Source organism: Scyliorhinus canicula, chromosome 2, assembly GCF_902713615.1.
Source record: "Scyliorhinus canicula chromosome 2, sScyCan1.1, whole genome shotgun sequence".
NCBI lineage: Eukaryota > Metazoa > Chordata > Chondrichthyes > Carcharhiniformes > Scyliorhinidae > Scyliorhinus > Scyliorhinus canicula.
The window spans coordinates 182670914-182689556 of record NC_052147.1 but is presented as its reverse complement, the minus strand read 5'-3'; the positions used below and the strand labels follow the sequence as shown (position 1 = coordinate 182689556).

The 18643-nt window shown below is 42.8% G+C and overlaps 1 protein-coding gene across 2 annotated transcripts in view; it reads right to left on the bottom strand.

Moving 5' to 3' along the window:
* Positions 1 to 5809: 5809 nt before the first annotated feature.
* hibch (3-hydroxyisobutyryl-CoA hydrolase) overlaps positions 5810 to 18643 on the bottom strand; it is a 234870-nt gene continuing 222036 nt past the window's right edge. For both annotated transcript variants that reach the window (XM_038789153.1, XM_038789152.1), the window contains exons 12-14: positions 10468 to 10587; positions 9878 to 9911; positions 5810 to 8351 (exon numbers count right to left, since the gene is read on the bottom strand). In XM_038789153.1, the coding sequence (XP_038645081.1) occupies positions 8236 to 8351; positions 9878 to 9911; positions 10468 to 10587 (270 nt within the window). In that variant the 3' untranslated portion in view covers positions 5810 to 8235. The remainder of the gene's footprint in view (positions 8352 to 9877; positions 9912 to 10467; positions 10588 to 18643) is intronic.

Genomic DNA, 18643 nt, shown 5'->3' with positions numbered 1-18643 from the left:
TTCTGAGATGTAGCTTTTCCATTCCCCCGGGTGTCTGATGTTGATATCTTTCATTGTTTCAAGATGTTCAAAACATTATCGTTTAGCAGTAAGACACTATGGTACGGAGTTTGCTTTGAATTTGGTAAAAAAAAATCACAGGGTCAGAATAAAAGATTAATCCCAGTGTGTGTTTAACAAATAGCGTTGAGGCACTTCTGGAAGTGCGCTCTGTATAGTCATCTTACTATTATATATTTTCAAAGAAGACCTTCTTAGCCTGAGGGAACTCTTCAATTTCTGAGAATTTAGATTGCCAAGTCTCTCTCAAAAAGATTTCATGGAAATGCCAAATTGGTCTCCTTTAGCAATGCCCTTTCTGTATCCACTAGGACATTGTGGCCAATAAACCACACAAGGAAAACTAATCAAAGGGCACAAAATGAATCTTTAACCCTTTCATCATACGGCTGGAGAGTTACTGTTGATGTTTATAAGATGCCTAAAATTAAGGTGGTTTTAAGTTTTACATAAACCAGCCCAAAATATATTGACAGATGCATAAATCAATCAAATTTGGAGGATGCAGAACATTTCAGAACAATGAGTTAGCTCTCTTGCCAAAGTCAAAATTATGAATATTTACTTATTAACACACTTGATATTATTAATAACAAAGTATTAAAAAGTTATATATTATAAAGAGTAGGTGGAGCTCCTTAGCTTTGGCTACAACCCGCCTCGAAGGTACGCCAAAGGTAAAGAAAACTTTGAGAAGGGAAATGGGAAACCATATCGGCTACAAGTGAAACATGAGTCAAGACTTCTCTAGGTTAGTATACAAGCAGGTACCCAAGCATATGATATTAATCAACAAACTTGTAAGTCCAATAATTACAAAAGCATTTTAAGGGCATCACCATCAGTTGAGTTCTGTTGCTACAAAATAAAATTATATGTCTAATATTGACACAGTAAGCAAGGTTATTTAAGGTTGGATCATTTGTACAGCTTTCAATTTAACTTTTAAAAATAAGTTTACCCTGGTCGACACAGTGGCGCAGTGATTACCGCTGCTGCCTCACAGTGCTGAGGACCCGGGTTCAATCCCAGCTCCGGGTCACTGTCCGTGTGGAGTTTGCACATTCTCCTCATGTTTCCGTGGTTCTCATCCCCACTACACAAAAGATGTGCAGGGTAAACTTAGTGCACACTAAATTGCCCCTTAAATTGGAAAACAAAATATAAGTTTATCCTTTTGTCAGTAAGTTCATAGTTAGAACAATTTTATTCTTTGGTCTCAACCTCATATTCCCAAATCCACAAGACTGGAGCTGGCAGTGTTATCTCCCTCTCGATTGCCTGCTATAACTCCAGGGATGCCAGGAATCTCCATCAATAGGTATGGTATTTGTTCCCTCCTATACTGTCATTTTTGCCCGTAAGGGAGAATCAATAATTATGTGTTTAGGGTTTAGGCTATGAAGAGTCTGGTGCTTTGTGATAGCCCAACGAGATCTTGGATGAGCAGTCACAAATAATTAGCAAATTGTCCCTTAGTTAAAAAAATATAGTACTCTTCTATGCCAATATTTACATATTCCGGAGGCTCCACAAATGATAGAAGGGACTGGAGGGGAAGAATGCATTTTAATCCCGTGCATAAATAAAGATTCCTGGCTGAGGGGCACCTTTGTTATGCTAATCCAGTCCTGAACAAAGACAACAAGTAAGCAAACATATTTCTCACAATATTCCCCAAACCAACTATCTATTCACAACTACATGAGCACAGCGAGTCAAACTCAGCGAGTTTAGCTCACAGGGCTAATCGCTGGCTTTGAAAGCAGACCAAGGCAAGCCAGCAGCACGGTTCGATTCCCGTAACAGCCTCCCCGAACAGGCGCCGGAATGTGGCGACTAGGGGCTTTTCACAGTAACTTCATTTGAAGCCTACTCGTGACAATAAGCGATTTTCATTTCATTTGCACATGCCTTTTACTCCCTTGATTTCTCAGCCAACATTTCAATGTCTCCATATGCAAATATGCAGCAACAATTTGAGATTTAAAACCATCGTATTGGCTATTTTACCCCAAAAGTCTCATTAAAAGTTAATTGCCTTTCTACCTTTATTGTATCCCATTAAGTGATGTGATTTAATGACACAATGCAGAGCAAGTATGTTTACAATGCAGGAAAGACATTTCTCGAAATTCAAATTTTGAATGCAAGAGTTTGTATATTAAAATTATTCAACAAAATAAAATCAATTTTAATTTTAATCAACGAAACCAAATTATTGAAACCAGTTTGTAAAGGTGGATGCAGAATCATAACAGAAAATATTGTCTCTGGCGAAAAAGAATGGATAATAGTAATATATGCATGTGGGCTAAAGTAAGGACTACTCATACACATGCTGAGTGCTGGCAAATATTTATATCTAATGAACATTACTAAAAACAAAAGCAGAAAACTGCAGATACCGCAAATAAAAACGGAAAATCTTGCAAGTACTCAGTACAGTCAGCATGTTAACGTTTCAGGTTGATGTCCTTTCATTAGAACCTAACTAAAACACAGATTGGTCATTATTACATTGCTGTTTGCAAGCTGGTTGCTGTGTTTCCGACAAGTGATAACACCTAAAAAGTATTTTATTGATGATAAAGTGTTTTGGGACACCTCGAGGTCTTGAAGGATGCTGTAAATAAGAAATCCTTGCTTTTATAAAGGAGCAGTCACTTTGGTTTTGGTCAGTGAATTTCTTTGGGCATAGTCATGACTTTTCAGCTCCATGAATGATGTTGTACAAAACATTGGTCTGTGGCTAAATCCTTTTTATGTGACTTTACATCACTTTATTTTCAAAAAAGAACTTTAAGTCATTTTGTTCTGGACAGCAACGGTGCTATTTACCTAAAACAAAACTATCACCTCTATTGTCTTGCTATTTGGGATATTGCTAACTTAATGCTTATGAACAGCCATGTTCACCCTTTAAATCTATGTTGATTCTAAAATTTCATGATCAACAAATCTAATACTTTTAGATTGTCCAAAAATAATTTGAGTCAAAGCAGGAAAGTTTACACATTCATCTACAGCTATTTTTGATAATGTTGATGTCAGTAAATTATTTATCAGAACTCAGTCAAATAAATATAATTTGTAGAACTTTCAAACCAAAAATGATTACATTACTTGAACTAATGTCCAAAGAATTCAGATATTGCCAAAAATATGGCAAATTAGTTGAATATATATCGATCGATTTGAAAGAGACAGATTTGTATACAATTGTTTTTACAATATTTTTTATAATGGCTCATGCAACATTTTTAACAGCCAAGTGAATTTTTAATTAGCTTATATAAAATTTAGAGATGTGTTAAAATTGATATTGTCAATGAAAAGTTATTTGTACTAGCAATCCTTCAAATAAGATAAAACTCCAAATTCTAAATAAAAATCACTTTATATAATAAAACTATATAATTGCAGAAAGCAATGTCTAAGTCGAAGTTAGAGATCCTGTTCTAACCAAGTGTTTAGCCTCAGGAACAGGTCAAGATCTATTCTAGTGACATCCTGTGATTGACATAATAGTGCTGAATTTATTTTTAGATTAAAATATACAAATTATTAATCAATTTTAACCCACATTGCTTTGTCATTTTTAATACATTCATGAATAAATATGGTACATTTGAATAAAAAATTGAAACATCGACTAAGTTTATCAAAAATTCCATATGAAAATATTCCATATCTCCAGCCTTCCCTGCTCAGTAATGTTTTAACTCTTTCACTCTCAATGACAATTCTTAGAAGTCTGCTTTGGAAGAGTTTATTAAAGTTTTATTGTTTGTGTTTTTTTCCAATGATTTGCATTTCTAATTTAGTGTGTTTGATGAACAAAGTTGTTACACACCCAAAAAATTATTTTGTTTGAACAGTATATGGTTGGATGCTTTTAAAATGAAGAAATTACAAAATCTTGTTTCAATTTTAAAAAACATTGATTCCACTTAAGCTTTAATGTTTCAAAACTGCAATTTGGTTCACAGGTTGAAGATTTGTTTATTTTAGCCATGTAATTTATTCACTGGTAATTTTGTTTTGATTTTGTACTACAGCAATGTTAATCAAACAAGTCATTTCCAAAGATATTAAAGTATATAGCATGTATTTTATGCTTCCATTTATTCATAATTTCAGCAACCTATAAATTACAATTTTTGTCATTAGAGTAAATACAGCACAGAATTATTTCCAAAATCTGACAGTTGAACACATAACAATCACAGCATTCCTATGAAATGAGAACAATTATAATAAGCTTTTTTAGTGTCACAAGTAGGCTTACATTAACACTGCAATGAAGTGACAATGAAAATCCCCTGGTCCCCACACTATGGCGCCTGAGGGAGAATTCAGAATGACCAATTCACCTAACAAGCAAATCTTTAGGGACTTCGTGGAAGGAAGCCCATGCAAACATGAGGAGAACGTGCAGACTATGCACAGGCAGTGACCCAAAACGGGAATCAAACCCGGTCCCTGGCGCTGCAAAGCAACAGTGCTAACCACTGTGCTACCATGCCGCCATTACAAACACATTCCAGTGAACAGCTAGAGTAATAAATTTAGAAAGTTAAAAATTGGGGAATTCAACAGTTCTGAACAAAGACAGTCGTTTCCGATGCCAAAATTCCCCTGTTTTGGGGAAATGCATCTGACAGCACCATTCAAATTTTAAAATAAAAACTGCAAATGTGGTTTGACTTCTGATACATTTCTTGTATTAAACACTTAGCTTCATGATCTATTCACATAGGGAGTGGGTGAACTGAGTTTAAATGTAGCTTGACAAAATTCACCTTTGGGGCGTGACTTAATGCCCAAAAATGGAGTCTCGTTTTGGGTACACATAGCTTGGGATTCTTTCTCTGGCCTCAGTCAGAAAGGCCCCGCCGAAGCTAATTTACCTCAATTCCTGCACTAACGAGTGAGAGATTGGGGCACTATTTTGAAATGCCACCCTGATCTCTGACCCGGCAATGGATCTCTGACCCGGCTGTTCTGCTTGGTCCATGCTAAATTAGGTCTCCCAGGCACAGGTGTTCATTCCCAGGCCCAGGCGGGATACATGGTCACTTAAATATGTAAATCTGGATCTCGCCCAGCAAGGGTGAGATCCAGATTGTGACGCTCGCAAGATCTCACCAAGGGGTTTTGACATTGCAAATCTCACAAGAAGCCTCTCGCGAGATTTAGGGGCCAGTCGGTGTCACTGAGTTGGGTGTGATGAGGCCGTTCGATTGCGTCCAAGTCTCTATTTGAATGAACTGTTTAAGATGGATTTCCAGAGATGTCAGTTTTGGTTACTTCACAATGACATTATATTATACCACTTTTGTTGCAAGTATTCTCAGTTAAGAATTACAATGATTGGCTAACTTTGCTATGTAAGTATTTGTACATAAACACTCTAATTTAAAGAGAATTGTTTGATGTAATTGTACTTTTACCATATATGTTACGTATTCAAACATTACTTATTTTAAACTTAACTTTAATTATTATTGAAAATTGTTCATTCATTCACCTTACTGAAGGTGAACGAAGGACATCGTCTCCATCCTGAGATTCTGACTCTACCCTTCTCCCTGGAGGCTTGCTATTTTACAAGCCAGGACATGCTCAATTGAGGAAACCGAAAAATTGGCAGTATGATAGCTTGAAGGCCAACCAGATGGTGTTCCAACCAGAGGGGAAAAGAAGAGTTAATCCAGCTGAGAACACAACAGGGAAAAATCAATGCTGTATATCTCCTTTGGTAGGAGGTGGTTTATTGTAAATACACAATTTTCATCATATAGAATTAACTGCATTATCATTGAGTCATGTGGCTAGCAGGATGAGTGAAGGCAGACTAGATGGATATTATCCCTTTAATCATCTAGCAAGATGTTCCTACACACTGAATATGCATTCCCCCTCTGCCATCTCCAACAACTGGGAGTCAGAAATAACAAAAAAACCACAGAAATAGTCAAACGCACTATAAATTATAATTTGAGGTACGTAAAGGATAAAAATCAAATTCAACACAAGTTAAATGACAGAAAGAATGAAACGGGCTTGGGTACATAAGAATCTAAATTCACACTCTTGCTCACGATGCATTTTCTTATAATTGCTTTCACACAATGTTTTATTATGTACATGTCCTTTTATTATGTAGTGATAAATTTGTTCTGGTTCCAATCTTTAGCTACTGTTGTACTGACTGTGTATCCAACTTCCCATGAAAATGTCTGTGTTTGTGAAGGTGTTAACAATGATTTAAAAAATCCCAGTGGTGTATCTCATCAATACTAATATTTCTCTGGACAACAACCTCACCTGTATGCTGTGACCCAGTCAAATACTCACATCCACTAACCATGGTGAGATTCTCTGGCCGCGTTGCCTCTGCACCTCGCAGGATTCACCCAAGTGAGGCTGCAACCAGGCGTCGACCAGTGGTGGTCCATAGGAATGCGGACCACTGCTACCCTGGCACTGCCAAGGTGCCTGGGTGGCACTGCCAAGCTGGCGGAACACTGCTCAGGTGTCAGTGCAAAGGTGTCCAGGTACCAGGGTGGCATTGCCAAGGGTCAGAGCATGAGGGGGACCATGCCCATGAAAGGGGGTGGATGGAGGGGTTTAAAGGGCAGGTGTGCAGGGCAGGTAAGTAGGGGCCTCTGGGAGGTTGGGTGGGGTGACGGCTGGGGGTCCTGGAAGGGAGGAGGTGCTGTAAGGGGGCAATGGGGGTCCTAAAGAGGGGCCCCCAAAGGACCCCATAGCGGGGTGTCTTCACTTGTGGAGCAGTGCCCATATGTGTGGTGGGTGACATTGCCCATCGGTGGGCTGTGTAGGGGACCCACAAGCTCATTTAGAGATCGGTGAACCCTTTCAAAATGGCGGCCCGATCTCTGAGTTCAGCTCCGCGTTGCGAAAAAAATTCTAAGTGTGGGCTAAACCGGTGAGAAACACCCAGGGCTCAAAGAAGTAACTGTCATTGAATAGCGGTGGGGAATTCCCCGGCAGAGGCGGGAGAGAAACTCCCTGAAAAACCCGCCACAAATGAACTTAGAAATTCTTTGGGAGAATTGCGCACATATCTTTTTATAGTCAATTTTTCACAGGGTACCTGGCAAAGGGAACCAATTATAAAGTTTTTAAAGTTTTAAAACAAATCGAAGTACCTGCTTCCATGATGACTAGTCAATTCATTTAATTGGCTCAAAGGATATGGTAGAAGGCAGAAAATGTGAATTTCTATGATCTCTGCTTTGACATATGCATTGACTGGATGCTGGTGCCATCACAATTTAGGTGAAAAGCCACTCATTTTTATTATTTTCTCTAGCTGTGCTGAGCTAGACACAGGGCTCTCATTGCTAAGCTGCAGCTCAGAATTCACCTTTGTTTGTGCATCATTACATTTCATAGCACACGCAAATTACAAATGTTACATAAATAATTCCTCTGTTAGATTCTTCACTGAATTGTCTGCTTTTTTGGAGAATATTCTTTACTGACCAGTTCTTTCCTGATACAAATCTGCATCATTTTCTTTGAATCTCAAAATTATAAACAGGTTTAAGCAACATGAAAGCTTACACCCAAATCTGGGAGACTGTCCATCCAAATCTTTTGAAGAAGACTATTACAACATTCTCCAGGTTGGCCTTCCATCCTCTACAGATTTCAGCCCATTCAGAACACTTCCACGTGTACCTTGGAATCATAGAATCCCTACAGTGCAGAAGGAAGCCATGCAGCCCATCGAGTTTGCAATGACCCTCCGAAAGAGCACCCCACCCAGGCAATGGCAGTTCCTTTCTTTTTATTTCTGAGACGCATCTTGGGATGTTTTTTTAAATTAATGGCACTACATAAATACAAGTTTTTGTTCAAATCTGGTGGTTGATACCTGTGCCGAACCAAAATAACACAATAATAGTGGTTCAGTTTATTTATTACACTTGCAATACAAACTTTCAGTTGACAAATACACCAAACGTGAATAAGTATGTTAATTTCATGGAGAAAAGTAAACAGCGCCGAAACCCGTTCATAATTTTCATTTTCAATTCCCAAGTCTTTGATCCATTTCACCACGTTGTCAAGGGTAATTTAGAAAGGACAACAAATACTGGCCTTGCCAATGATGCCCATTCCCCATGAAACAATTTAAAATTACAATTTGAGTTCTTTGTTTCCAAGTGGTTTAAAGCAACTCTTCAGATACTCCTCAGTCACTTCTTCTAGGGTTGCTGGCTTCCATTTTGGGCTCTGATCCTTGTCAATCAGAACTGTTAGGACACAAATCAGATATTATACCCACCAAAGAATAAAATGGTAATCAGTGAGTTACAAATACTTTTAAAACAATAATACAGTGTGAAAAATTAGGAGCAGGAATATAAAAGTACTCTTCATTATATTTTAATCTAGTGACCCCACTTCTAGTTAGTTGAAGCCGTACTACTCCTTTTAGTCGACTTTACGTCATGAGCAGTCAATTCATTCTCCACAATCTTGGTGACAAAGAGACTATCTGGTAGCTCTAGTCACCAGTGGTGATTAGCAACAGTTCAGTAGTTGTGAGAAAACTCTACCCCCATTGACCCCAAGTATCTCAGTGATTCTTGATCCTGTGCCTCTGTCTTATTTTTATGAATACAAAAGTGCTTTCATAGATATATATCTATTGCACAACATTTACAATTTAAAATGTGTGGTACACATCTCATCTCACAGAACTGTGAGGTTTCAGTGGTTGTATATGATGCAAACCAAAAATGACTTTTACATTGAAAAAGGTTACACTGATGAAATAATGTCTGGAATATTTATATCTTCTATCTCTCCATCTGAAATCTGATGCTGGCAATTTATGTTGCTCGTTTTCACTTATCTTTTCCCATCTCAACTGAACCAGAAGTGGTAAAACAGCGGTGGATTGACCATTTTACTTTGCTTTACATTTACGGAGCTTTATATTAAACTTATCAAAAGTGTTGCTCTCTGTCCTTTAATTAATTGACGTTTCATGTCATCCCCTCAGTTTATGTTAATTTATCAGAAAGGTGCGATTTTCCTTTCTTCTGATGTAGAATAGTAATGTAATCTGCTGCACATTCCAGAATTTATTTAGGATAAATTAAGCCCATTTATAACAGACTACCAAACTTGGATCGGCCATGCATCTGCCATTCTGCACTAAGACAAGAGAAAAGAACCGAGAAAAAATTAGCAATACCACTGCTTTGTATCCCTGATATCTGGTCGCAGAAGAGCTGTTTGAATCAGTCTCTAGATTTAAATGCTACTAGCTTTAAAATTGTTTGATTGAAAGCTCTTGGTCAAGACTTACAATGTTGGTGAAAAATATGTTATGCAATGTTCTTTCCCAGTAATCCACTGTGGATTAGATTAGAGTCCATCAGATTGAATTCTTCAGTGAGCAAGTATTCAATCAAGCTTGTATATTTGCACAGTACAATATCCTGCAACAAATGCTGTTAATTTATACACTGTGAGGTGCGATTTACACAAGTAGTGAAACTTTGCACAAGAAGTGTGGGAAACAATGCAAATATTAATTTTTTCCTTCCTAAATTACAAAGGTAGCAGGCAATTGTGGTGCCCTAATGCTGTCAGCTGAACACTACAGTGCAGGGACTGAAACTGGAAACTTTCGGATTTGTTTAACCTAGTAAATACAAGCATCACATTTGGGTACTTGGCCAAGAAGAGAGATCTGGTTTAGCCACAGAGTTAACTTCTACTTTAAAAGCTGTAGTCCTGTGAACAGGATCCAATGACAATGGCTTACCTGCACGCACACCCTCGTAGAAATCATGGCCTTTCTGGAAGGGATAAATTGTAAAGAATGAATGGCAGAATAACCTTTCAAATAATCTGGTGTCTTGATATAAAACTAAAACCATCTTTTTTCAACTAATTTTATGTTTACACAGCATTTTTTCCAAAGCTTCTATATTGATAAATGTCAAAGGAAGCAGCTGTCAATGTGACAAACATTCATAGCATTAAGTGCACCAGTGACTTGTTCTGATATAGCATAATGTAATCCTCAAGACCATCATCATTATCTCAAGTACCAGAATGAATTGCCTGCAAAGTAATAAGTATTATACTTTAAAAACACTATTAAACCCGTGGCTATGTTTCTATGTTTGTAAGTTGCTTTGATTCTTATAAAGATGCCTTGTTTTTCGTTTATTATGAAAACTGAACATGAACTATGAGCTTGTCAGGCTCAACTGCAATTAAACAGATACTGACTCAAACATTTAGTAATTACAATTTATCAGCATGTGTCACACAATAAAACATCAACAAATTTGTTGCATAATTGTTCTTCAACAAGAGGGTCTGTCTGCATCCCTGACATCATCTTACCATACAAGCTTGGCTAAGTCTGTATTCCATGACTAAAACTTCTGACAAGTTCTTTGTGGCTCCCTCTTCAAGCTGTTGAAAAGTAATCTTCATGGATGTGGGAGACATTTTCTTCAGGGTCTATACAGTAAATCATAAATGCATGAAGCTAAAGGGTGTCTGCTAAAATATGATTAAATCATTCAATATACAGTTTGCTCTTTTGGAGAACATTACTTTAACAAATGGTAATGGCAAACATATTTTAGCACAAGTTACATGGTACTTTGCTTTTTACATTATATTACAACCCCTTCATCCTGAAGAAAGGCAAAATACTGGGCAGTTACAAGCACCTGTAGAACCAATCCACCCTAACTAGCCATTATGATCCATGTACAAGCCTGGTGAGTGAATACCAGCTGTCTTTTGGATATCATCATCAAGCCCAATCCTGTCCATTAGGGAGACACCATATAGCAACGGAAGCAGTTCTACCCAATTTGATCCTTTCTTTGACTAGGGTTGCTGAGGTCAGTTATAACACCGACAACTTCTACCTTTCTGCTATCATTTAACCACTGACCAAAGGTCAAGCCTGCAACTGGACCAAACTACAGTGCAATTCCTAACTAAGCTTTGCCAAAGCATGCAGAGATTAAAAAGGTAGGTAGCATTAACGTTAATTAGGAAATCACTTTTCTTGTTTTGGAACGGAACACAAGGGCATTTTGTTTCCAAGGAAAGTTTATCCATTAGTATTTCACTAAAGTTAAAAACAATCCAAATAATTAATTCAATGGCCTTTTGCTATATTTGTAATGTATGGGTGTTGTTGACAGTATTAGAATCACTCTGGTTAGCATTGCTGTCTACGGCGCTGAGGACCCGGGTTCGAATTCCGGCCCTGGGTCACTGTCCATGTGGAGTTTGCACATTCCCCCGTGTCTGTATGGGTTTCACCCCCACAACCCAAAGATGTGCAGGGTAGGTGGATTGGCCACGCTAAAAAATTTCCCCTTAATTGGAAAAAATAATTGGTGCTCTAAATTTATTTTTAAAAAAGAATCACTCCGGAAATGCTGTGGATCTACATATGAGGGAATCTGACTTATCATTATCAGTAAAGGCTAGAGGTTAAATTTGTCCGGAGACTGAATTGACAATCATATTCAGTTTTCAGTGATTTTGCCAGTTTTCAAATCCATTTGTGGTCTTGTCACTCCCCATCTCCAACCTCTTTCAGCCTCTCAACCTTCCGAGATATCGGTGCTCTTCCAGTTTTGTTGTGTATCCTCAACTTTAGTCAATGCACCATTATCAGCCTTGCTTTAAACAGCCGAGCTCTGGAATTCTCTCCCTGAAATGAATGCTCCATCACTCTTTCGACCTATAAGACTGTCCTTAAAACCTCTCTGACTAAGCTTTGTTATCTACTCTAATATCTCCTTGTGTGGCTCATTGTCAAATTTTGTTTGATAATGCTCCCGTGAAGCGCCTTGGGATATTTTGCTACATTAAAGGTGCTATAGCAAGCTGTAGTTGCTGCAGGTTCTATTGTAGACATTTTGTAGCGTGATGGTACAATGACTGGAGAAAATGCAGATGGCAGTTTGCCTATTGAGTACATACAATTGCTGTTTGTAACTCTACATGTTTGAGCAATGACACAATGTCTAGTTCAGAAAAGTCACCACATCCAGTTCTAATAGAGACATGGGGGCTGTTGGGGAGGAATTTAAAAACAAAAATGGTTCTCAGAAACACTGACATTTGTTCTGGGAAACACGGAGCAGATCACATTTATTGCCTATCCAGAACCTCCCTCTGGATGGTAGTGAGCCAAGTGATAGTCTGCTCATTTGAGTATCTTGAGCAGACTGAAATCAAGAGAGGCCAGACTGAGCATGGTTGGCAGATTCCCTGAATAACCTAAAAGAACTCGTCAGATTTTTTCAATAATTCAACATCTTTTTGATGCTAGCCTACAAATGATCAGATTTATTAAATTTAGTGTCATGATTTGGCAAGGTAGAATATCAACTAATGAACTCTTGAGTTGCTAGACCAGCACAATAATTATTATAGCATGCTGGCTAGAATTATCCGATAATTGAGGAATACTGTAGATTCCAAGTCAATAGGCATTTCTCTCAGAAAGATTTAACATTTTTACTTACCTTTCTTTGTGGCCAGCGTCACTGGGGGGAGGGGGTAGTGGTGTTCGGGATGATTTTATAGAAGATTGTGTTTGCTCACATACATACAGGATTTTGTGCTGCATCACAATTATTGACAGTACAACGTTAGCAATGTCAGCAACCACTGAACCTTTAAGTACACCATTAAGATGCTGATAACATTACATTATCAATCTTTTGTTGAGAGTGACACACGTACATCAGTTAACAGTAGATCCTGTTAGTGAAGACATTGGGCGGAATTCTCCGCTCCCGCGCCGCATCGGGAAGGCAGTCATGAACTCGGCCGCGTTTCACGGCCGCTCCTCGCACCCTATTCACCCCCCCCCCCCCCCCCCCCCCCAGGGGGCTAGGAGCAGCGCTCCGTAAATCTCGGCCGCCAGGCCCTGACACTTGCGTCAAGGCGGCGTGCCGCGAATGACGTGACGGCGGCGCCTAAGTGACGTCGGCCACGCATGCGCAGGTTGGCCGGCTCCAACCCACGCAAGCGCGGTTGCCGTCTTCCCCTCCGCTGCCCCGCAAGACGTGGCGGCTTGATCTTGCGGGGTGGCGGAGGGGAAAGAGTGCGTCTCTTGGAGACGCCGGCCCGACGATCAGTGGGCACCGATCGCGGGCCAGTCCCCTCCCGAGCACGGCCGTGGTGCTCACTTCCCTCTCCGACCCCCACAAGCCACAAACGAGCTTTTGGCGGCATGTTAATGACGGCAGCGACCAGGTGTGGTTGCCGCCGGCGTGAACAGGTCGGGAACAGCAGGCCGCTCGGCCCATCCGGGCCAGAGAATCGCTGGCCGCCGTGAAAAACGGCGAGCGGTGATTCTCCGAGCGGGGGGTGGGAGAATCATGGGGGGTGCCAGGGCGGTGTGTCGTGAGTCGCTCGCCCCTCCCGCGATTCCTCCCACCTGGCGTGGGGAGCGGAGAATTGTGCATCACTGTGCTCAGTCATCCCATTGCTTCTGGCAATGCAATTGGATGAATCAAATAAGCATGTTATTTTGGCAGCAGGTCAGGCAGTTTATATTATGCTGCTTTGGATCAGGCCCAGAGACTATCTGCTTTGGAAAGAAGTTCTTTTAGATTGCACCAGTCAAAAGCAGGGATATAATGTGATTTGGAGGTGGACTAAATTTTTTTTAAAAATTATTACGGCATATATATATATATATATATATCAAACACAGCCAAAACCAAAAAGAGAACAAACAGGAAATCTCATAACAAATAAATAACCAACACCTCTGCGCCCCACCATCCCTGCTGTTATCCTTCACCCACTTAGCCTCCTTTTAGTTTTAAACCCCATGTTCCCCCACCCCCTTCTCCACCCTGCTGACTTAACTATCCTCGAACAAATCACTAAGCTGTTTTCATCTTCGGGCAAACCTCTCCACAGACCCTCTCAAGTCGAACTTGATTCTTTCTAACCTGAGGATTTCTGCCAGGTCTCTAACCCACCTTCCGGGCTCGGCAGCCCCGAGTCCCTCCATCCCAACAGGATCCTTCTCCAGGCTACCAAAGAGGCAAAGGCCAAAATGTCGGCCTCTGTCACTCCCTGGACTCTCAGGTCTTCCAACACTCCAAAAATTGCCACTTCTGGACTCGGGACCACCTTCATCCTCAGCACCTCAGACATCACATCAGCGAACCCCCGCCAGAATCCCTCCAGCTTCGGACAGGTCCAAAACATGTGGACATGGTTTGCGGGCCCCATCCGGCGCACCACCCACACCGATCCGCAACCCCCTCATTTTGGCCACTGTCATGTGCGCCCTACTTTATATTGGATAAGACTAAGCATAATGCATGAAGAGGATGCATTCACCCTTCTCAGAGGTTCCTCCCATAACCCAGTCTCTAGCACCCTCCCCAGCTCTTCCTCCCACTTCCGTTTAACTTCTCCTATCGGTGCTCCCTCCCAGTCCATTCAATCTTTGTAAATCTCCGACATCCTACCCTCACCAACCCCTACTTTCGACACCACTTTATCCTGTAATCCCAGGGGGGGCAGGTCAGGAAAGAACGGCACCTGTTTCCTCACATAGTCTCGAACCTGTAAGTAGCGAAACCCCATTCCCACTGGGCAGCTCATACTCCTCTACCAACCTCTACAAGCTCAATAAGCTGACTCCCCACAAAAAGGTCTCCTAGCCGTTCAATCCCCGCCCGCCGCCACTCACGGAACCCCATGTCCAGCCCCCCCGGAACAAATCTGTGATTTCCACAAATCGGAGCCCAAACCGAGGCCCCCTCCAGCCTCAGGTGCTGCCGCCACTGTCCCCACACCCTCAGGGCCGTCACTACTACCGGACGTGTGGAGTACCTGGCCAGTGAGAACGGCAAAGGCGCCGTCAATACTGCTCCCATGCTAGTGCCCTTGCACAAGGCTGCCTCCATCCTCTCCCATGTCGACCCCTCTCTCATTACCCACTTCTTTACCATGGCTATATTTTGGCAAGGTCTGCCTGCACCACCCCCTGCCCCAGCAGAATCTTCACCCCAGGGGCTTTCCCCGCCCAGACAAACTCCAAGATCAATATATCGACCTTCCTAAAAAAGGTTGTTGAAATAAAGATTGAAAGGTTCTGAAACACCAACCAAACCTCGGGAGTACTGTCACTTTGCGGACTGCACCTGCACCACCAATGACAATGAAAGCACGTCCCACCTCCTGAGATCCCGCTTCATTTGCTTCACCAACTGGGCTAAATTCAGTTTATGTAATTAGTCCGATCCCCGCACCACCTGGATGCCTAGGTACCTGAAGCTCGCCTCCACAACCTTAAACGGCAGCTTGCCCAACCTCTTCACCTGCCCCCTTACCTGAATCGGAAAGACTCACTCTTCCCCATGTTTAGCTTATACCCAGAGAACCGGTCAAATTCCACCAAAATGTCCATGATACCTCCAATATTTTCCAACGGGTCTGCTATGTAGAGTACTAGATCGTCCGCATATAACGAGACCTTATGCTTCACACCGCCCTCCCCACCCCCTGCACTATCCCCTGCCAACCCCTTGACGCTCTAAGTGCTGCAGCCAGTGGCACTATCGCCAAGGCAAAGAACAATGTGGAGTGGGCATCCCTGCCTCGTCCCGCGACACAGCCTAAAATACCCCAAAACTCACCCAGTTCGTCACTACACACGCTGCCGGCGCCTGATAAAACAAACTGGACCCAGTCCACAAACCCCTGCCGAACCCAAACCGCCCCAGTGCCTCCCACAAATATTCACATTCTACCCAATCAAAGGCCTTCTCTGCCTCCATAGTGACTGCCACCTCCACATTCCGTCCCTCCGAGGACATCATTATAACATTCAACAGACGTCTAATGTTAGCCGACAGATGTCTCCCATTTACAAACCCCGTCTGGTCTTCTCCAATCACATTCCTCAATCCGCAAGGCCAAGATCTTAGCCAACAACTTAGAATCCACATGCAGCAGTGAGATCGGGCAGGAAGACCCACATTGCTCTGGATCCTTATCCCTCTTCAAATTTTAAAAAAAATATATTTTATTGAGGCAGGTATAATTTTAACAATTTTACACATCAAATTTCAACAAAGAGAAAAACACAAAAATATAACCAATAACCCCCCCCCCCCCCCCCCCCCCAACACCCCCTCCCCTCTGGGCACAAACCCCAGCCAACATAGCGTACACAAACAATTTCACCTTCCCCAACCACCCCTCTGTTGGTTCTCCTATCCTTACTCATTTCTCCCATGCCTCCCCTTTCCCCCACTCACTGACAGCTTAATTCGTCTCGAAGAAGTCTGATGAATGGCTGCCAGCTCCGAGCAACCCCCCCCGAAACAAACCTCTCAAGGCAAATTTAATTTTCTCACATCTGAGAAGCCCCCATGTCGCTAACCCATGCCCCCAACTTCGGGGGCTCTGAGTCCCTCCACCCTAGTCTCTAGTAAGATCCGTCTCCGGGCCACCAGGGAGGCAAAGGCCAGGAAGTCGGCCTCTCTCACCCCCTGGGCTTCCGGGTCTTCTGACACACCAAAGATCGCCACCTCTGGACTCAGAACCACCCTCACTTTTAAGTCCTCTGACATGACTTCAGCAAACCTTGCCAGAAGCCCCACAGCCTCGGGCATGCCCAAAACATATGGAAATGGTTCGCAGCCCCCCCCCCCCCCCCCCCCCCCCCCGGTACAGCGCCCACGCCTATCCTCCACCTCCTCAAAAAATCTGCTCATCTGGTCCACAGTATTGTGTGTCCTGTGACCACCTTAAACTGTATCAGGCTGATCCTGGCACATTAACTCTCCTCAGGACCTCCTCCCATAACCCGGCCTCCAACTCCCCATCCAGCTCGTCTTCTCACTTTCTCTTCACCTCCCCTATCGGGCCACCCTCCCACTCCATCAGCTCCTTATAGATCTCTGAGACCTTCCCCTCTCCTACTCTTGCTCTCGACACCACTTTCATAGAATCATAGAATTTACAGTGCAGAAGCAGGCTATTCGGCCCATCGAGTCCGCACCGACCCTTGGAAAGAGCACCCCACCCAAACCCACACTCCCACCCTATCCCTCTAACCCAGTAACCCCACCCAACCCAACCTTTTTGAACTCTAAGGGCAATTTAGCATGGCCAATTCACCTAATCTGCATATTTTGTTTTGGAATGTGGGAGGAAACCGGAGCACCCGGAGGAAACCCACACAGACACAGGGAGAAAGTGCAGACTCCACACAGACAGTGACCCAAGCCGAGAATCGAACCTGGGACCCTGTAACTGTGAAGCAATTGTGCTAACCACTGTGCTACCGTGCCTCCCTGTAGTCCCCGGTGTGGCATGTGCGGGAAACCTGCCTCCGCACAAAATCCCTCATTTGTAAATAACGGAGCCCATTCCCACTAGGCAATTCAAACTCCTCCTCCATCATTAATAAACAGATCTCCAAATCCCTTGACCCCCGCCCGCTGCCACCTCCGAAACCCCACATCCAGCCCCCTGGAGCGAAACGGTGATTATCATATATCGGTGCCACATCAATGCCCCCTCCAGCCCCTCCACTGTGCTGCTTCCACTGTACCCAGGCCCTCAGGGCTGCCACAACAACCGGGCTTGGGGAGTACCTGGCCAGCGAGAACGGCAGAGGTGCCTTTAACAGTGCCCCTAAACCAGTCCCCCTACATGAGGCAACCTCCACCCGTTCCCAAACCAAACCCTCACCCACTACCCACTTCCTGACCATCGCAATATTCGACGCCTAGTAGTAATTGATAAAATTCGGAAGAGCCAGCCCCCTCCGCCGATCCCAACTCCCCCGCTCCAGCAGCACCTTCGTCACCCGCGGGGTTTTACCCATCCAAACAAATCCCGTGATCACTGCACTCACTTTTTTAAAGAACGACTTGGGGATAAAAATTGGTAGGCTCTGAAAAACAAACAAAAACCTTGGGAAGACATTTTAATTGTCTGTACCCACCCCGCCACCCCCACTCCCGCGCCACCTGGATACCCAAATACCGAAAGCTCCCCCCCCCCCCCCCCACCACCTTGAACGGCATTGCAACTAATCTCTTCTGTCCCCTCACCCGAGTCACAAAGAGCTCACGCTTACCCATATTCAATTTATATCCTGAAAACCGGCCCAATTCCTCTAATATCCCCATAATCCCTCCAATCCCCCCCCCCCAGCGGATCCGATATGTATAAAAGTAGATCGCCCGAGTAAAGCGAGATCCTGTGCTCCAACTAACCCCCCCGTACTATCCCCTGCCAGACCCTCAACGTTCTCAGTGCCATTACCAATGGCTCTATAGCCAAGTGGAGAAAGTGGGCACCCCTGCCTCGTCCTTCGGTGTAAACTGAAATAGTCAGATCTCACCCTGTTCGTCCGCACACTCGCCACCAATGAGGAAATGCACAGAAAGGCATAATGGGTAGTTTGGCCAAGTTAGGAGTAACATTTTACTGCAGTAGAATAAGGAGTTAGGTTAGTGGACTTTTAAACATCAACTGGGATTCAAGGCAGGAA